General features: G+C 40.2%; 1 protein-coding gene across 1 annotated transcript in view; it reads right to left on the bottom strand.

Annotated features, from left to right (window-relative positions):
* Positions 1–266: 266 nt before the first annotated feature.
* Positions 267–20,919, bottom strand: part of CPXM2 (carboxypeptidase X (M14 family), member 2) — a 76,527-nt gene continuing 55,874 nt past the window's right edge. The window contains exons 6-13 of the mRNA XM_009892729.1: positions 18,576–18,664; positions 13,068–13,191; positions 11,443–11,639; positions 10,356–10,535; positions 9,076–9,373; positions 4,304–4,443; positions 3,673–3,772; positions 267–520 (exon numbers count right to left, since the gene is read on the bottom strand). Of these exons, the coding sequence (XP_009891031.1) occupies positions 267–520; positions 3,673–3,772; positions 4,304–4,443; positions 9,076–9,373; positions 10,356–10,535; positions 11,443–11,639; positions 13,068–13,191; positions 18,576–18,664 (1,382 nt within the window). The remainder of the gene's footprint in view (positions 521–3,672; positions 3,773–4,303; positions 4,444–9,075; positions 9,374–10,355; positions 10,536–11,442; positions 11,640–13,067; positions 13,192–18,575; positions 18,665–20,919) is intronic.

Here is a 20,919-nt window from a genome sequence, read left to right as displayed (position 1 = left end):
AAAATTTCATTCCAGGTTAACTCAAAACATCTTTCTACATTCTTCCTGCCTCTCCCCCCAAACCTGGGGCTTATTTTGGTTCAGCTTGCATGTTGTTTCCCATCTTTCGCCAAACTTTCATCCAACTTATTCATCCAGCTCCACTAACAGAAAGGCCTCGTGCAGGGAAATATGTATGAAGAGGTGGGCTATGTAACTCTCACTACGACTACCGCCAGGCTGAGAGAAGCAGAGCTCGTGGATGCCGTGGGCTGCTGGGTTGAGGTCTATCGCTGCTGCCGCCACTGCCGAGCCCTCTGCCTGAGCCGCCGCATGGACAGGCTGATCGGCTGCTTCCCGAACTTCTTCATGATCTCCTTGATTCTCGCCAGGTTGGTTTTGGAGATGGTGAAGTCGCACCGGGTAGCTCCCATGTCATAGCCGACTTCGCAGGTCTTGGTAGCGGCGGTGTAGCCCTCTGCTTTCACGCCCACCACGTATTCCCCGGGGTTGAGAAGACGCCAGTAATCCCCATCAGCTCCTGGTAGGAAAAGAGATGGTTTTCAGGACAGGGGCTCTTTCTCCTTGAAGAAGGTGCTGTTTATGAGAATACGGGAATGCCTGCACACGGATAAGATGGCACCACAGGCAGCAACCCTGCATCTTCGCACTGGGATGGCATCAACGAGGCTGCCCCCCATCCCTCCTCGTCCCGCCAAACCTACAACAAAACATACCTCAAACGCATTTTCCAAATGGTGAAAAAGGGACAACAGGCTTCAGTTTGGCCTAAGATTTTTGCCAGTTGAAGTCAGGAAGATCCTGAGGCAAAGGGTCACCTTGTAATTGTTGGTGATTCCTGAGGGGTATAAAAGACCTTCCCCAAATTAATTGTGACCAAGCAATCAAGAGGAGCCCCAGTGAGGTACCCACATCGCACTCACCATCCTGGCCAGACCTCCTGGACACATGCGTTTTGGTGCTATTTGGTATGCAAAGCATGTAAATGCATAATGTCAACACACTTAGAGATCTAAGTGAGTATCCCCTTCTGTAAAATCTTACATTGAGTTTCATTACACTAATTTTCCTATAAACTATAATTTTTCAGGGTACTTAACCACTCATTTACCTGTAAATGCATGAACAGAGCCCCTGTAATCAAATAAACTACTCATGTGTAAAGCAAGATGTATTTTAACACCTTGTTGAATTAGGACTTTCTGTTCTCCGCTTTTATCCCATATATTATTTCAGGTTACCCATATGTACATAAGGAGGGGTTTCGATGTCTTTTTAAATATTATTTTAACTAGGAAGCATGCTTAGCTGTGGACTGAAAATGGTGAAACACTAATATCTAAAATTAGTTTTGTGCTCTGTCCTGGGAAAACCCACTGTGGAATGAGAGTGCATATTCAAATACGCAATTCTCTATATAAATAGAAATGCAACATCTCTTCTATGAAGAGGGTTTGGGGTTTTTTTTTAGCACTGATGAGAACTGACAGCCTTACTCTCACCAGCCTTGGGTTGCTTGCAATGCAGTGTGTTGCAAAAACTAAAGATGGTTTGCATAAAAATATTATATTTGGGAAAAGACCAGACTAGCTAGCCTCTGTTTAAAGAAATAGGGGTTTAATTTAGGGGTCGGTAAAATAAAACACACGTTTGCAAACAGCGAGTGTTAGCAAAACTGCAGTATCAACTATAGCCTGTGAAGTTGTGCGCGGGAAGCACACCCATTCGGGTTAGTTCTTGCTCAGCTTACTCAGGTTTTTCTTCCAGCTAGTTTGACCCTGCCTGGACTGATGATCGAGGTCCAGATTTTCTGTTCCTCAGGACTCAGGCAGTTTTTGGAAGGGCTCTCTTAGAAGCTCTTTATTCAGTTCACCCTTATTATTGTGTCCATTGGCACCTTAACCAAAACGCAAAGCATAAAGCTGCCCAGGTTTCTTGGATTTACCCCTGAGGGCTCATTTTTAGCTGTAAATGCTCTGGTGATACTACAGGGCTGGCAAAAGGCTTTGTATCACCCCATGCATGGCTGTGAACGCATCCCTGCTCAGAGGTTGGCTTTAGCCCCTGGACTTCAAAACTGACCCACATTTTTCTGACACATTTAACAGGCAGTTCATCACAACCCTGCACACACGACCAGAAAAACATCTACACATTCACACACCGCCGGGAAACTACTGCAGAGCTGGATATTAAACTGTTAGCAGGATGCACTTTACCTCCTCTCCATTTACAAGTAGACATTAGTATTTCTGTCAGCTGTCATTACCCATAATTTAATACCAGACTAAAAGGTTGTTGGTTTTTTTTTTTTGAAAATCAGATTAAATGCAGTAGGTAAAAAATTTCAGAGCAGATGGTAAGAGAAACACAATTAAAAATACAGATAAATTTAGTAAATAATAGGTTTGCTAAAAGAATTGGCTCCAGCGGGAGCAGGCTGGAGGCAGACTGCATCTATCTCTTCCTATTGGGTCTGGAAAAGAATTGCCATGTCTTCTTAGATAAACTAACAGTGCATAAAAATATGAACATAGTATTATTATAAATTAAAACTGTCAGATGACTCCATAAACAACTCAGTTAAGAGGAACACTCTTTGAGCTTGATAGGACAGACCTTTGTTACAATTAAGTGTCATATTTACACTTAGATGTGGCAAATTTTACTAATTTAAATATACAGTAAAAATCTATCCTAATGCTCTGTTCCCTACAAAAGACTCTCCAGGAAAGTTAGCCATAGTGCTGCACACCCAGTGCATGTAACAACTAAAACTCAAATTTCTCTACTGAGCAGGCAGCCAGGAATGAGGCTGGAGAGGTGTAATACCAGGATTATGCTTAGCTTAGAATAATGTTATTAAAAATTACTAAATGCTACTTCAAAATCTTTGGGTTTCATTACATAATGTATACCGAAATCATATGAAACTTACCAAAATATTGATAAAAATGTCTCTGAACATTATGTGAAATTAAATTAATTATACTTTATTGCAAAAAAATCACACAGAAATGTGCCTCTTTCTTTGGACTCTGGTACAGGCTGTGATAGAGAAGTGTATGACCTTTTATAAAGCTGTGACGTTTTGCAGGAGACTCTTCGTGTTGCGAAACTCCCCCTTCCCTGCACCAGCTGTTCCTCCTCTGGACACAGCTCTAAATCACATCTCCAACACATTCACAGCCCTATAACTGTTAACAGCCCGAGAAACACTCTTTGCCCACCAAGGTGTTACCTACACGCTTGTTTTTCCAGTGCTATAATTATTCTGGGTTAGATTTGCACTACCTTTACATGAGAAAAGAAGCAATAAGAGTTCTTTAGAGACAGCCTTACTCAGGCTATTGATTTTGGGGCAGGTAAAAGGCTCTTTGCTCAATACTTCAGCAGAGTTGGAAAGAGGCAGAGAGGAAAGCCATAGTGCTGTTCTTGTCTACACAGCTGCGCAGTGGAAAGAAGGGACTCCCTCCTCATGTGCCACTCCTGCGACACGCTCCTTGGACTGCGCGCATCTGCTGGCTTTTCTCAGAAAAGAGTTCAAAGTTGCAATGAGGTTCTGCATTTTGTTTTTAAACCATAAATCTGTTCATTTGCAGTGATATTTTGGGGTTTTTTGGTTGTTTTTAGTTTTGGTTCGCTGATTGGTGTTTGGTGGGTTTTTTTTACCTGTGCGAATGTCGTGGTTAACACCTTCTACTGAAATAACAGCATTTGGGATTCCTTTTCCGTGCACATCTTTTACTATGCCTTTGATACCCCGATGGACCTATTGAGAGAATAAACAAAGAAATATATATTGCACAGCAATGAACAGTGCGATCATTAGGAAGACACAACAAATGATTAATTCCATGTGTGAATTAAGTGTATGCTATTCCTACTTTGTCATTCACACAATTTTGAAATATCATTATTAACCCAGTGTCAGCCTTCCAGGCATTAGCTACTTCTGAACCAGCTGACAAATTCTGTTAGAACTCCCGAGGCATCAAATTCAAGAGACAAAAGAGACAAAACGAAGCAGCTAAAGCAGCAGACGTAAGGGTTTTTCTTCTGGCAGTCACTTCTAGCAAGCTCTGCACTCAAGTCAAATTTTAACAAGCTTCATTGTTTCTTCCTCCAAAGTTAAAACATCCTGGCTGAAGTGGCACGCTGGTATTGCTTATAGGCAAGGTTTCTATCACAAACAAAAATAATAATGTAATTAGCGATGCAAGGAAGATATCAGAAACCTTAAACTCCCTCTCAATCTGAAAGAGTCATCAAGTTATTCAGAAGTTATTCTTCTGTCGCATACCTGTTCCATAAAAACAATCAGGGACTCGCGGTTGTTTTCCCATTCTTCGGGCAGCTCGCTCTCGTGGGGATACTTGTCACAGCCAACGTAGATGGACAGCTCAAAGCAGTTTGTGTGCAGATAACTGAAGTCATTTATGCCTGTCGATAGGAGACAAAAAAAAAAAAAAGGAAACCATTTTATATCCTCTTTCAATCTATTGATCAGATCTGATTATTTTATGTAAAGTGATATCAATTATTTAAACACAAACTGGGTATTTTTTCTAGCTGGCTTAGTCTGCAGATGTGGCAGGGCAAAAGTATTTTGGAAATGCCATGTGTCTTGTAGTAAAGCACCAGAGTAAGTTCACAGCTATGCATTTAACAAAACAAGGCTTGCTAAAGACAGTGTCCCATCAACACTTTCAAAACAGAGGACTCAGAACCATACCATGACACCACGGGCCACCGTGTCAGCCCAGCACCACTTCCCAATTCCTCTGCTGCAAAAAGCAGTGCCCTTCTGTTGTCACAAAACTTAAAAGGAAATAGAGATTTAGTAGAAAATAAACAAACAAAAAAAAAATTGAACTCATTCCAGATAAAGTTTCTCTGATATTGATGGAGAAGATAGAATCATAGAACCATAGAATCGTTCAGGTCGTGAAAGACCTCTAAGACCATTGAGTCCAACCATCAACCTAACACTGCCAAAACCACCACTAACCCACGTCCCTCAGCACCACGACTACATGCTTTTTAAATACCTCCAGGGATGGTGACTCCACCATTTCCCTGGGCAGCCTGTTCCAGCGCTTGACAACCCTTTTGGTAGCTAAATTTTTCCTAATATCCAATCTAATCCTCCCCTGGCACAACTTGAGGCCATTTCCTCTTGTTCTACCCCCTGTTACTTGGGAGAAGAGACCGACCCCCCCTCGCTACCCCCTCCTGTCAGGGAGCTGTAGAGAGCGAGAAGGTCTCCCCTCAGCCTCCTCTTCTCCAGGCTGAACACCCCCAGTGCCCTCAGCCGCTCCTCATAAGACCTGTGGTTGTAGACCCCTCACCAGCTTTGTGTCCCTTCTCGCACCAGGCAGGTGTTAGGAGAGGTCTCTATGGCAAAACACTTGTGCTTTGCTTTTAAGAAAGCACTAAACTTCACTAATCCTGGACGTGTTCCCTTGGAGCAGCTCTCAGTCATGATTGCCCTGGGCAGGAATGGGATGGTCTACGTTAGCTTGCATGGATGTGAGGCCATTAACCGAATTTATACAACTCTAAATGCGAGGTCACAGAGTAACAGGCACTCAGTGATTGTCATGTAAAGATGATTCAGCAGAACAGTTGATGAAAACGTTTCTCAGTCTAAGTGTTTTCCCAGGTAAGTAATCTAAATGATAGGAAAGCCAGAAAAATCAAGGTAGTAGAAGTTCTTGTAAGTTATATATGGTGCCTGTTAGCGTGTCGGGAATGAAAGGATCTATTCTGTTTGCTCCCTGTTACGGCTTTCCAGAGGGCTGGAATCTGTACCGCTGCTCTGCAATAGGGATTTCCATCAGAAATATGTCCTAAGCAAAACCCGGGAACCTCAGTGCCTCTGACCTCTATGGAGCTGCAGTTTAAGTCTACGTTACAGAGAACACTTTCCAAAGGGCTTAAGCACTAAGGAAGACTGTGTTTACATACAGATCTCAAATATTTCCATTTTCCAGGTTTCTCTCCTGATCTTGCAATTATTTTCAATTGGAAAATTCCATTTATTAGTTCTCCACAATCACGCAGATAACATGATACGGTACGTGAACACTAGAGGAGGAAATGATAGGAGCTTCATTTCTTAATTATCCATCTGCATTTTGAAAAAAAATAATAAGTCTTTAAATGTTTTTTAATGATAATTAATCGTTATATTTTAAAATGGCAAAGTTTAGAAGGAAGTGAATTCACCAGGTCCTTCTGATTGAAAGGAGTTAAAAAAACCAACCCTAGTAATGTCCAATTACCATAGAGCAGTAGTCAAGTATTTAAGGAGCTCTCAGTGCCTTCTGGATGCAGAGCAGGAGGATTATTTAATACAGATGTTAAGCTTTTCACTTTTGTTGATGGGGAAAGCCTAAATATCAGACAGTGGCATATGCTACTCTGCATAAATGTGCTTCCTCTCCACTTGAGAAACAGCCACAATTATTTTCCCCTCTCATACTGTATCGTATCCTGATTAATCTATTGTGAAATGTTTTGCAATACACAGTAATTGCTCAGTTTTAATACATGTATTTAAGAAAATGGCTTAACGTTGCCAAGAGCAACCCTCCACGTAGCGTCTGAAAGATGCAAATCCAGCCTTGAAAACACTGGAAATAAAATGAAATTCATCTGTTTTTTGCCTTTGTGCAGTTCACCCAGTGCAGAAACCTTTTCTGTAAAATTGCTGAAGAACTTGCATTCAGGGCAGCCCAAAACACGCGCAGGAAATAGTACGGCTGGGTTTCAAAGGCGTGTGGAGGTCTCTCTGGTGCTGAAAAGGTATTAGAAAAATCCCTTATACATTTTCCCACGGCATGAGCAGTGAAAGGTTTATATGGATGATCGCTGCAAGGATAGGCAGGAGGTGGGTGAGGAGAGAGAGGATGGGCACCTTCAGTTTGGGGTACAGCAAGGACCTGCCACCCACCCAAAAGGACAGGGGGGACAGCTTTCTGCAAGGAATGTATTGGGGCCTCACCTTCAGGTCAGACATTAAGCAAGCAGGGTTTTAGGAGAAGGAAGTGTTAGGTGGCGATCTAAAAGGTAAATAAAGAGAAAAAGTGGAGTGAGCTATACAACTGCATCTGAATAGTCATGGAATTATAGAGTGAAAAAACGTAGGGGAAATCTGTCTCCAAATCAAGAATCATATTTGCCAACCCTTTACAACACAAGGTGCCACTGGTTGACTATCAGCTGCAAAACAGGAGATAAGATTCCTGCAATAAGCAGGAATATCTCTCTCTGCAATACAAATCATTCTCTTCCATTTGCCTATGTACAGAAGAGGTCTAAAACCACCCTGCAGGTTGGAGGTTGAGCTCAAACGGAAACCACATCTTTTGACGCTTAGTCCGGAGTCCAAGGTGTAAAGTATTGAGAGTAAGAGGAATGTTTTTACTTTTGCATGGCCTTTTAAATATAATGGCAACTATTTATAGCGGAAGGCTTATTATAATGGAAGAGATCAGGATGTAAAGTATAATGAGAAACATCATAAAGCAATAAAACAAATCAGATGAACCAAATCCAAGATGCAATTGTTACTAAGAAATCAAGATACTATTCAACATCTACATTGTACATCATTACTTAATATAACTTAGTGTGACAGCTGTTAGTGACATGGTCAATGTCATCTTTTCTGAATCAATTCATAATCATGTTTCTTATAGCACTTAGGAAAATTAAACTCATTAATTAGATAATTAAGCATCCGAGTTAGCATTCAGAGGTTTTTTTTAGCATTTGCAGAAACGCGTAGAAATGTATTGTCAGGCATTGGCCTTGAGATCTACAGCAGTTCAATCTCCCCCGCCCCCCGCCCCGAATTCACCCAGCACTTTTTAACCTCCTGAAAAAATATTTGAAAAGAAAAGTTAATTCTTGGCTCCAGCCTTTAAAGGCTGGCCAGCAGTAACTTTACATGGGCCAATGTAAAAGCCATAAAAGTTGTGTCCAAAATTTAGAAATGTTTATGCAGTGCAACTACCTGAAAGTTACAAACAGGAGCCAGCCCCAATAAAAGGCGGTCCGCACGGACGTTCACTTGCATCTGTTTGCCATCACTGCTGTAGTTATTCCCGTTGTTCTTCACATTGTCATTGTGACAGCAGATGTACAGCTCGTTTCTTAATTTCATAGAATACATTGTCTAACTGATGTCCTTATAAAAAAACAAAGCTTTTGAGCAGAACTGTGACGAATGAGCAGAGTGCCTGTTCTGAGCCTGCTCGAAGTCACCCATAGCGATAACCGCGCCTGTTGCTGTTAAAAATGTGTTTCTAATTAGGCTTTCCTGGAAATCGATGCTTTGTCTGCACTACAGGACACAGCTTCCCCTTCGCACTCCTTGACAGGGCCACAGGATTGGGTGTGTGGTGAACGATGCAATCTGTAATTCACTCTGGCAGCAGAAATGCCAATAGAGCCCATGCAAAGTTTAAGAGCAATTAAGTGTATTTTAAACAATAGGACAGTGGCAGGCAGGCAGCAGCTTTTTGTGGCATGTTTTTAAAACTCGAAGTGAATGTGAGTGGGGGCTGATCTGCAACTGAGTTCAGTGAACAGGCGGCTGAAATAATGATTTTTTTTTTTAATCCGAGGGCCACTGGTCTCTCCCCAGGCTCCCAGACGGGTTTGGGAGTCGCTGCTTGGGCTCTAACGTCCGTTACCTCTACTTTTGGGCAGCACTTTTGTTGCCATCCTCCGAGACGGCAAAGGCTGACAGGTTGTGGGTTTGGACTGGGTTGGTTTTGTCCTGATAAATGTATATCTGAATGTATAGAATCCATAAAACTAGCGCATTGCACATGCACTTTTGGAAACCTCAGTGGTAAATAAAACGGTCACCAGGTATCGGTGACGCCACCTCCTTCAACCCTGTGATACCTTACGAAATGCAGTGAAGAGACTTCCAGATGGGGAAATTCTCCTCTTAATGCACATGTTTTACCACCATCGCCACTGCGATGTACACCAGGCAGTGATGGCGTTAGCATATTTAGCAAGGGAACACTAATTGCAGTTTCTACAGTCACTTACTTCCAGCCACGGTGTGCCAGGAGGCCCCGTTAACAGTGCCATCCTCCTTTTGGAAATCCTCTGTGTGACACGCTCTCCTCCTCGCATCTGTCATCAGGCGGTGAGTGGAGGCATAGGAATACGCAAGCCAGCGGAAGACGTGGTCGTCTGGGGTAGGTGTGTAGTCCTGGGTTTTCCACATCGATCGTACCATATCATAGGGGTACGCCACCACCAGCTCTCCTCCCTGCAAGTTGCCACCCAGCACAAAAGGGATTTTTTCCATCCATGCTATTATTGCCCGGGTCTCAACTGCCACCTGGGAGGAAAAGAAACAGCAGCTTTGATTCAGCCTGTGAAATTTGATGATCTTGTTTCAAAGGTAGACCAGACGCAGGAGTCCCGCCACATGTTTCTTAGCATGGAGTGAGTAGGCAGAACAAGGGATGTGGCCGAGGAGAAGGGCTTCTTTAAATCACCGTGCCTGCCAGCTGTGCTTGGAGGTCACCAACAACCCATAAAAACTAACAAAACCCTAGTGTTAGTAATTTCTGCAGCAGGAACATCTATGTAGAGCGAGGCCAAGAGCAGCAACCAACAGAGATGTCAGACTGTGACACTGCTCCCACTGCCACTGGCTGAAATGAGTTTTCAAAAGAAAGGATTTTCAACACAGAAATATTTCTAAAGCCCACAGCACTGCCACAGTTAAGTGTCTTCCCCTCAAGCTGGGGGAATCTCAGCCACTATAAACAGTTGCCATTATAATTAAAAGGCCACGCAAAAATAAGTTAAATTTCTGGCACAACGATGCAATAAATGACTTTAGCATAAGCCACTGCATTGGTTTTGCATATGCCTCAGTGTTTGCTGTGTAATCTCAAATAAAAACATCACAAAAACCTCAGGAGAATTCTGTACGGCGACTGGGTTTGCAAAGAGCTCATCTACACTGCAAAACTAGGGAGAAGCCGGATTCACAGGACTGAGCCCTGCGGTGGGTTTCCCTTTGTCTGCCTGTTGCTGCCTAAAAGTTGGGTATTGAGTCCTTCAGGTTCTTGCAATAGCCCTGGGAGAAATGGATCCTCCGGGAAGTGGTTCCCTTCCCAAGGGAACTGCCTTGACCATACAGGGGTGAATGGTACTTTTGTGGTGCACTATTATTTCCATTGACTAAGAAGAAAGCCTGGACAAGTAGCTTGGACCAGGTATGTAACTTCACCTGCAAGTTACTAATGTCTTGAGCTCAATCTTTCAGCCTGCCCCAGCCTTTGTGTCCCCTTCTCTCTGGTCTTACTCACGGTGGCATTTTCAGACAGGTACCAGTCAGGGATCGGAATGTGATGGTTCGGAACTTTTCTTTTACTCTTCTTCTGATCTTCTGACTCCCAGAGCAAAGAGTTTAAATCAGGGAAATTATTGTTGATGTCAATGCCGTCCTGAGTCCATCGTCCTAAAGACCAGCCCCCTAATTCTGAACCCTTAGATTTAAAAAGAAAAAAGAAGAAAGAAAAAAAAAAAGAAAAAAAAAGAAAAAAGAAAAAAAAAAGAAAGAAAAATAAAAAGAAAAAAGATGAATGTTCATTCAGAATACAACAACCTGTGAACCCTCAGCAAAGTGTTGGGGATGTGTCAGAGATAATTCTGTACAGAGAAACGGAAGGATGAATTATTTAATTAACTGAAATGAATAACTGGCTTTTTTTCATTTTGTATGAAACCTTCAACGAGTTGAAGCAAAACTTATGAAGAATTACTTGGGGTTAGCCAAAATGTTCTGTTTTGTTTTCAAGGTTTCTATTTAAGACTGTCTTTCCCCTGGGTTCCAATGGAGATGGCGTATATCCCCTTTCATGGCTGTGAGTGCAACTTTTGTGTTCCAGTCTTCTACAGACTGCCCTGGATGATTTTCCAGTGCGTTTGACCATCCCCTGCAATTTTTCCTCCCGGTGTCTGTCTTCTTCCAGACTGAATTATTACGATGCCCAACACATTGTGCTCTCCTTAAAGACACACTATTAAATTTCAGCTGCAGAGGAATGCAAATTTTCACGTGTTTAGCTTGGTTTCTCATGAGAAACAGGCTGCATGAATTTTCCATTTTCCATAATGGTATTCCCATTGATCTATACACCTCAGTATGGTTTGTTCTGGCACTCTTAGTGACCCTTCTTTCCATACACATCCTCCTGTTAGCCAATGTCACACAGAATACTATTTCTTAAGTGTTATTGGCTTATATCTGCTTCAATGTGCTTATTTTTTGATTTGTTTATTTTTATTGCTTGCAAAATATGACCTTTGAAATAAAAATAATGACAACAGGAGCATGTTTCATTAATCTAGTACAACTAAAATAACTCCTTGATATATTCACAATCATATTACCGCCTTATATGCCTTGTCATATCCATCTGGGTTGACTGAGGGCAGGAGGTGGATCCTGGTATCCTCAATGAGATGTACAATGCGCGGGTTCCCAGCCAGGTATTCCTGACACATGAACTGCATTAACAAAAGGATTAGCTCACGACCAAGCACTTCGTTCCCGTGAGCTCCTGCAATGTACCGAAATTCTGGTTCACCTATTGAAAACACAGAGGACAGAAGTGTAGTCAGAGCAGCAAATATCATTGATGCCCATCAACAACATTTCACTTAAAGAGGGCTGAAGAAATGCCTTAACTGAACAAATAATAGGTGAAAATGTAACTTTACAGAAACAAATAATTACATTCTGGTGCTATTTCAGAACAGGCTTAGGTATCAGGGATATCTAAAGACACTGTATGAAACCTCCAAAGATGATTTTCTATTAAAGAGATTTTTAATTACACTCACAATTTCAGCATGTTACAGGTAGATTTTAAAAGTTCTGATAGCCTAAAAATAACATGAAATATATATTGCTGGTAGTTCAGTGGGACAGATGGTAAGGTTCATAAAAGATAACAGTCAGTAACTGTGCATAATTGATCTCTGACTTCACGAATGCTTTTTCTTCACTAACAAAAAAACGCGTTCACATGTATTTGTCAAGGTTATCCTGAATGCCGCAATCCTTGCACTCAGCTACAAAATACTTCAGAGATGATTAGGAATGGTGCCAGCTGTTTAATTGCCCCTTCTAAGAATAATACTTCGTGAACATCAACAGGACAGACCCCGACTGGCCAAGCTATGGTTTGTGTCTGGATCCACCCTCCCAGCTTGCCTGGCCCATGATACACTCCTTGCATGTTCTCTGCAGGGCCCTCAAACATAGATAAGTGACAAAGGCAGATTAGATTGTGGAGTTAACATTTGAGATTCCAAGACTGCAGTTTAAGATCAGCCCAAGCCTACTGAGAGGTTACATCTATTGTGCTCCATCCCTTATGGCAAAGTACAGAGGTGTCTTAGGAGCGCATTGCAGCATTCTTCCTTGGGTGGGAAGAACACATATTGGGGTATTTATGGATGTGGGAAAGCACAAGATGTCTGTATTCCAATGGGTGCCCCAGGCACTATCATAGAGAGATATTTATTTTTCTCCACAGAAGGACCAAAGACTGAATGACTTCCCATTCTGAAGAATTATATCACTGTAGGAAATTGTATGCCAGCACTCACCAGTGAAAGATCATTTGGGAGATTTGACCTGTCCTTGCTTGCAATGCATTCCCCCCATATAAAAAAGGCAAATTTCTATCCAAAGCTACATAAATCCCCACAACTAAAATCCATTTCTCTGTACTAAAATTCACTTTTATTTTGTTACTGTAAAGAATAAAACTCATTATCATTAAAGAATTTGATCCCGCATTCAAAATGCCTTCTATTTGCGCTCACCCTCCTCTTCCCAATTTAGAAATGTAGCGCTGAAGTTCCTCCCACACACATTTGAAATCTTTGCTGCTGTGAATATAATTCCATCAGTGATAATTACTGCAGATACAGAGAATGGGGATAAAAAAAAAAAAAAAGCCAGACCCCAACACCCTTCAACAGATTTAGTTAGCCTGAATCCTAACCAACTTCGTGTTCTCCTGGGTTGTCAGAAATCTCAACAGCATACAGCTTTAGTCCTTGGTTGCTTTTTCCAATATTGTAAATTCGTGTGATATTCGGGCACATTTTATTCACAGTTTTCATCAACTGCCAACAAAAAAAATGACATATAGTTAGACAGTGCAGCATCAAAATAGAACCATTCTCAATTATTTCATTCCAAATCGGTTGCGGCAAAACCTCTTCATTTTCTTTTCAGATTATTGCTTAGTTGTAAAACCTTTATGTTTAGTTCATGAATTACAGCTCTTCTACTGGACAACATAATGTTTGTTCAGCTGGAACAAGCTGAATAGTGTCTGCTGAAACACCACAGCGTAGGTGAGGTTTTAAGATCTTTCTTACATGAGATGTATTTGCAATATTATCACAAAACTAAGGACTTCAGGGGGAAGTCCAAAAGGAATGAAAACAGCAAAAACATTACTACTACATTACCCAGAGGCAGTAAAACACATTTTCAAAGCATTATGGAATACAGGGTAATTAGACACCTTAAAACGTCCTTCTACACACTCTGTGATTTACTATATTTTGTTGCCCAGAGAAGCTGTGGCTGCCCCATCCCTGGAGGTGTTCAAGGCCAGGTTGGACGGGGCTTGGAGCAACCTGGGCTGGTGGGAGGTGTCCCTGCCCAGGGCAGGGAGGTGGAACTCAGTGATCTTCAAGGTCGCTTCCAACCCAAACCATTCTATGAGTCTATAGTTAAGTGATTTGAAATGACCCAGGGTGTTAGTGGCATGGAGATGCATATACATTACAGGTTGCCACAGACACACTCTGCCCAGTAAAGGAGATTTCTCTCCCCTTTGCCCTACGCAGCAGCAACTTAATTAAAAAAAAAACAAACAAAAAAAAAACAAACCAAAAAACCCAAACAAACAAACCAAAGCAAAAAAACCCCAACACAAAACCACAAAGGGAGAAGGTTATAATCAATTTAAACACAATTTCCCCAGTGAATTCTGATTACACCTGCCTCTGCTGAAGTAGAGACCAAGCCCACCCTTCTTGTGTCACAATGTGAAATCTCACATGGGAAAATTATTAGTTAAGGAAGCACTGATGTGGCCGAAATAGCAAAATAGATATAATCTGGATGACTCCATAAACACAGCAGGATGTACTCCTTCAGTAAATAACAGATTCCTCGGAAATTGCTTACCAAGTTTCAGCAAAGAAATAGAATTAATAATGGCAATGCCAACAGCCCGGCTGAAGACATTCCTCCCATCAAAATCTATTCTATTCACTGTTTCTGCAGATACTGCATGACATAGTCAAAATATAATCAAATGGCCTTAGTGCTTACTGAAGTGCCTCGGGAAGGTCATGGTTAAGGGTACAATTCTGTTTAAACCGACGGAGTTACACAGATGTTAGCCAGGTCTAAACTGTCCCACAAACACTTTCCTGTGACGTTTCAGGTGAATGCTAAAATTTACTAACAAGACTGAAAATTTGTGTGTTAATAATAAGAACTTATTGCAAATAGCTTTAAATGACAATTATTTATCTGTCTCAATTTTTTCTTTTTCATTGCAATGCACTAAAGAAAGACATAAAGGCTTTAAATTGGAACCCTAGGGACTATTAATTAGACAATCTTTTCATAAACAAGGGTGTATGCATTATTGAAGAAGGAATATTGTAGCATAACAAAACTCTCTGCTCACACAGTGTTCATTTAGAAATATTGGATGATAACATGACTGATGATTTAAAAAATGCAATAAGTAGACGTGTCCGATTCCCACGCCATCATTTAGCAAATCTAAATGGAAACGTAATTCACATTGGGAAGACCATCATTCAAATTCCTCTCATAAAAGGCTTCACTTCTGTTTACAATCATGTTGCAAAGAGACCAAAAAGGCGCTATTTTTGTGCATTTGTTCATCTCATGCATTGGTTTTATACATATGAGGAATAATTTCTTTTGGAAATCTAAACTCAGACATTCGGCACTGTCTGAAAAATAGTCTTTCAGTATATTGTCTAGTTTCGCATCTACATTTTTTCACCACTGTCGTCATCATCAGTGTGCTGGTATTACAGCCACCCAGCTACTTCCATGGAACATTTTTTTAATGTTCTGTGCATACATAAGCGGGTATATCATTATTTGTTATTTCAGCTGAAACATATATGAGAAGCCAGAAGATGTTGTTTTACATTTTCTAGTGTTTGGTTTAAACAAGTCATTTCCCAGCTTTTTGAGATAAACTGCCTTAAATCTTCATGGCGAAGAGCTGCCGTATCTGAACCCACTCTTAACGAACCAAAAATACTATCAATGGATATGGAGCTATGGACCTCTTACTAGAGCCTGACAGACCATGTAGATTTACATTCTACTGACAAGAGAATTAAATGGATTATTATTGGATCAGACACTATGTTTTTCTCCAATAGAGATAAATATTATTTTTTTCACTCTGCCAACGAGTACAGATACAGCATCAAAAGAAGGTCTATTTTATCAGGCTGAAAACTGGTTTCTGTAATGTATAAATAATGTTACTGTCTCAGCTCTGGGTTTACTAATTCCTCTCCTTAGACACTCCTCAAACTGCAGGAAAGTCTGACGGATTTATAGCTGCATCCATGCAGCTCCCCAGGATGTGGAATTGGGAAGATGAGCCTGTCCTCCTGGGGGTGTCTCTGAAATCAAGCTGCAGCACAGAAGCTTTCCTAACCTGCCTGGCACTACAGTGAGCGCAGGATACCCAGAGCATCGATTTAGGAAAGCAGTTAAAAGTATTCATTACATAGTTAAAAATTCATTACTAGTGAGAGAAATGCCTAGAACCAAGTTCAAAGTATATTACAATCAGTGGAAATATTTGTATTGGCCTCAGTAAACTCCCCATCATCTCTTTAATTGCAAGCATGTGATTATTTTCTGAGTCATACAAAGAACCTTTCCTGAATTAGGGCCTCTGCAGTAGACTTCACTATGGCTTTTTTGATAACAGTATGAATGTAATAATGTAGTTAAATGCTTATATGTAAATACAATACTGAAAATGAACGTATTTCATATTTGTTTTTCTCATACCCGTTTCCTACAAGCGGCACAACAGGTCGCCTGAAATGGCACAGTGTTTTCTTTATGCTTTGCCAAAGGCAATTGATGATAACAGTCAGTCAGGGCGTTATTAACAACCAGCAGGACTGTACAACACTTCCACAATGGCATTCACCAGCGATTCTTATTTGACAGTTCCTATCTGTTTGTCACTACCAATTATTTACCCTATTAGTGACCTGGAAAAAGACAACATGCAGTCTTTGAAGACATCTTGCAAAAGTGGTCTCTGAAGGACCAGTTCCTCCATTTTGCAGAAAAGGTGTACTGAATGCAGGCCTAAGTCCCATTTACACTTAAAAGGCCTCTCAGTCAATGCCTTTAAGGTTAGGGCTATTCATTATCCTCTGTGGACATCTCCATATTTCTTGTTCTGCTGCGAGTCAAACCAGAAACTACCTCCTCCTTGAGCTTGGAGACTATCAGATAGAGACCGTCAACCTGGTGTTGCACGCAACCTAGGATTCTTGCCAGGTATCACTCTAGTCTTCTACATTTGGTTGTTTCACCCTCTAATAAACTCATTCAACTGGTAACATACACAGTGCTCTCCAGTTTTCTGCATTATCATTACATCAGTTCAAAAACACAGCTGGCCATGGAGAGTAACACAAGACTTGAGGGGTGCTTGGGGTCTGGTTTGTCCAAAGATAAGAGTCACATCCAGTTAAATGGATTTTGAAATTAACATTCTTATTTCCTAAGAGAGGTATGATCTGGGTTAGTTATTTCAAAAACAAGGTTGTACTCAAGTGTCCATCAAACTATTTCTGGGGATATCTGTCAGTTATTTTAAGAGCTTCCTGTACAGCATGAATGCGTCCTGTAAATACTTTGGACTGCAAGGCAATCCTGACTTCTGCATGTAAGATACAACGAGTGTTCCCATTGACTGAAAGAAGACTCTTGAATGCTCTTTTAAGAGAAAAAAATCGGTACTATAAATTTCGCCTTCCTAAACAGAGAGTTCTATTAAAATAATCTGACACAGAGAAAAACCCTCCCTCTCACAAATACTCGACACACTGTAATGTAGCGTAATGCTTCCAAAACATGGCCCGGGGAGCACTCTCTCCCCCTCCTTCTTCAGTGTTTATGATAAATAACTTCAAAGAACAACGCTTTTCTAAGATGGTTGGCAGTGAAATAGCTACCAAAACAGACAATAATGCGCAGTATTCAATAATTAAAAAAAATTTACTCTGGAAATTGACAGTAATTGTTCCATTTTATACTCAGGCAAGAAATTACGGAGTTCAAAAAATAGTTTTGGGGATATAGGACTTATTGCTCCCCACCCCACAACCTTCTGCCTACCAGCAGCAGAACCCAATTAGAATCCAATAAGCTCTAAACAAATTAAGTATTTTGACACACAGAAAACCAGAACTTGGGAGAGCACAGCCCACTACACTTCACAACTGACCAGCTCTCAGCCACAGTTGCAAGTGTTCTGCTTCTATGAAAAGTGGGAAAACGTTCTGGTTTAAAGCTGTGCTTTTTTCCCCCAAAAAACATTTCGAACCTGACCAACCTGTCTTTCTGCAATGAGAATCTAAAATACACTTTATTTTATTGTTCTTGACAGTAATTATGCCAACTGAGTTTGTACTTGTCTAATCTTTGTGCTAAGAAATATAGGCCACGAAATCTCTACCGAAATAAATGTGTGACTCAGTACCCAATTGCTCAATAAAAATGAACGGTGATTCATACAGTATAAATACACTGAAAATTCAGCACACGGAAAATGATTCACACACTTCAAGTCCAAACTTATTATCTTTATATTTGAAGAGAAAGCAGGCAGAAATATTTCTTTAGCGCAACCCACACCTGTGTCTGTGGTGATATGAAGCAAGATTAAAAACAACAACAACGAAAATAACAACTAGGTTACCTGTTTGAAGTTAAAGAAACAAGGTTAACAAGGCTGGTAGATTTAAAATGATACTAATAGGATTTTTTTATTCTTTTCTAATATTCTTTTTTTTTTGTTTTATTCTGATTATCCAAAACCACTGAAATACAGTAGAAGTCTGACAACTAAGTCAGGGTCCAATCTGAAAAGAGAAACCGCTGCAACATTGACCGCTCAAATATAAATGAAAGTGAAATAATGGCACGTTACATGTAAATACTCCCTCTGTCGTGTGTCACCTGTTTAAGGTTAGATGATGTACAATTTAAGACACAGGGATTTTAGTAGATTACCATTTTTAATAATAAATTAAAACCAGGAAAAAAAGATATTTTTAATACATCGCACATAATGTTTAATAATATTTTTAATGGGTAGAATTCAGATTCCGTAAGAGCTCAAAAGCCTGCACCCACCCACCCTCCATCCAGGAGGTCACACAGCAGCCTCTTTGCCTACCTGCCTCATTTCCTTGTAGTTGTGATGCTTAAAGTCAAGGTTATCTGTAGTTGTCATTTCATTTCTTCTGTGGTAATAATTATTTGGGTCTGAGAAAAGAAATGAAAGAATTTTCATGTGCTTATGTATTTCAAATATAAAGATGCTTAGCCATAACACATGCAAGGAAGGTGGAAATTGGAATTCCATTGTCCTATATGCATTTCAAACAATTTTTTAAAAGCAAAACTCAACAAAAATTGAAATATTTCTAATTGCTGCACAAATCTGCTCAAATAGATCCAAGCAGAAGCAAGGAGGCAGTGGGCATCAGCTTGCTCGACAGCTACTCTGCACAAACAACTAAACTCCAAGAGAAAAGCAGAAGGGCATCCTAAGGCTAGAGAGGAGGGCAAAAGACACTGGAAAATGATGAGTCAGATGCAAGATAAAAGAGTGGAAAGAAATCACATCAGAGGAAAAAGCCCCAGTAAGCGTTTTGTGTCCGCTTGATTAATTTACTATTCCGAGGCATGGGGAATTATCTTTTCATCTTCTTGATGAGTGTTTTCAGAGTCTACGCGCTGTCTGCAAAATACAGAAAGGAACTACTGTGCATATTAAACATTGCTAATTACTTTGTGCCAAAGGTTTTTTGTGGAAGTCCGAGGTCCCTGTTAGTTTAAAATTAGCATATTCATTTCTATATGGATATAATTTACAGTTTCTGTGTTTTGAAGTACCTAAGGAAAATATGTGGAGAGAACAAACCCCTTTGTTTCCTTGATTTTCCAGGCCATTCACCTGGAAAAAAACAGGCCAAGACTGTTTGGGCTCAGCTTTATGTCTCCTGATATATGTGCTCCTAGCCTAATCTATTATGATTTAATTTTTAGAGGTAAACAAGTCTATCTGGAAAATATCAGACACATTCCTTAATTTGCCACATCTGGGATGTCTGGAATTTTGAGCAATCGTTTGTCAAACCAGTGGTTGTCAAGTTGTTATGAAAAGTAGTTTCCCTTTGCACAAAATCATCTTCATTTCGTTTAAAATTATTGGGGAAAAAAAAGCCAAATATGAAAGCCTAAATATCATCCAAAAGACACCACCCCTAAAGAAGAAAAAATGATTTTTTTAAACACTATCACCTCATGTCAGCATATTTTTTGGGGGAAAAGCATAATTATTAGTAGGAAGAACATGTAGATACTATCCTGCAACAACAAACACAATGAAAATATGGAAAACTTATAGCACTTAAAAATACCTTATGACTTAATATTTTTAAGTTTTTTTCTTCTGACATTGAAACCTCTAAATTCCCAAATTTGTTCTTCCCCAAAAATTCCAAAAGCATTTGGGTCTTTTTCTTATGTGGAAGGAAAGCAAAATTTGAACTATTTAAGTTATTTATGAAATGAAACATGCAAGTTCCATTAAGCTTCACTGTAACATCACCCACCTTCTCTATCACTTATTTACTCTCCAGTCAGACACTTGTCTCCACTTCCATTCCCTAACCTACAGCAGAAACACTGGAAGATCAGCTGAAATGCTGCTCTACAAAAATGACTGAAAAAAGTCAAAAAACCATCTTGTTTCAACAAAATCTGGTTGTTCAATGCAGATGGTCCTTTCCAGTGAGAACTTACTCTATAACAAGACCATCTGGAAATGGGTTTCAATTAGAGCCTAATCAGGTGAGGAAACAAGATTTCTTTGCTTATTATAAAAAAAAAAAAAGTTTTGAAGGATCAAGAGGGTTAAGTTTCACATAATTCACCTGCATCTTTAGGTGTTCTTTCCAACTAGCTGCAGGCTAAATTGATGCAAGTCTACTGACAGCAACGATGTGGCAGTAACCCTGCAGATGACTCTGGAATGCCAAAATGCCAAACCCTTAAAGGTCAACCCATGTTAATTTGTAGAAATTATTCATTAATATATTGATGGCTGAGAAACAGAAATCACAAAAATCCCACTTCTTCTAGATAAACACAATGTGTTTAATGCTGCACAAAATACCTTCACCATTGTAAAAATAGCTCTGCATTGTAAAAAAATATAAAAAAAAAAAATCATAAAACTGCCAGGATGTTGAAAGCTTTCTCTATCACCACGAGCCAAAATATACAGCAACTGACTTTTTTTTCTAGTACTTTAATCCCATTCCTTTCAAAGTCTGGCACTTTTTCCATACATCAAACATTAATATCATGGGAATGACTGTGAATGCTGTGGAGTTGGTGGAAACTTAAAAAAATCGTACAGCGAGAATGATTGTATCTCTGGTCCATCCTCAAAAGCAACGCGCAATTTGACAGCTCCCTCGAGAATTAACACTCATATTTTGCCAGGATCT

This window comes from Charadrius vociferus, unplaced genomic scaffold, assembly GCF_000708025.1.
Source record: "Charadrius vociferus isolate BGI_N301 unplaced genomic scaffold, ASM70802v2 scaffold38, whole genome shotgun sequence".
In the NCBI taxonomy this organism is placed as follows: Eukaryota; Metazoa; Chordata; class Aves; order Charadriiformes; family Charadriidae; genus Charadrius; species Charadrius vociferus.
The sequence above is the reverse complement of the archived record's forward strand: the minus strand, read 5'-3'. Positions and strand labels throughout refer to the sequence as shown.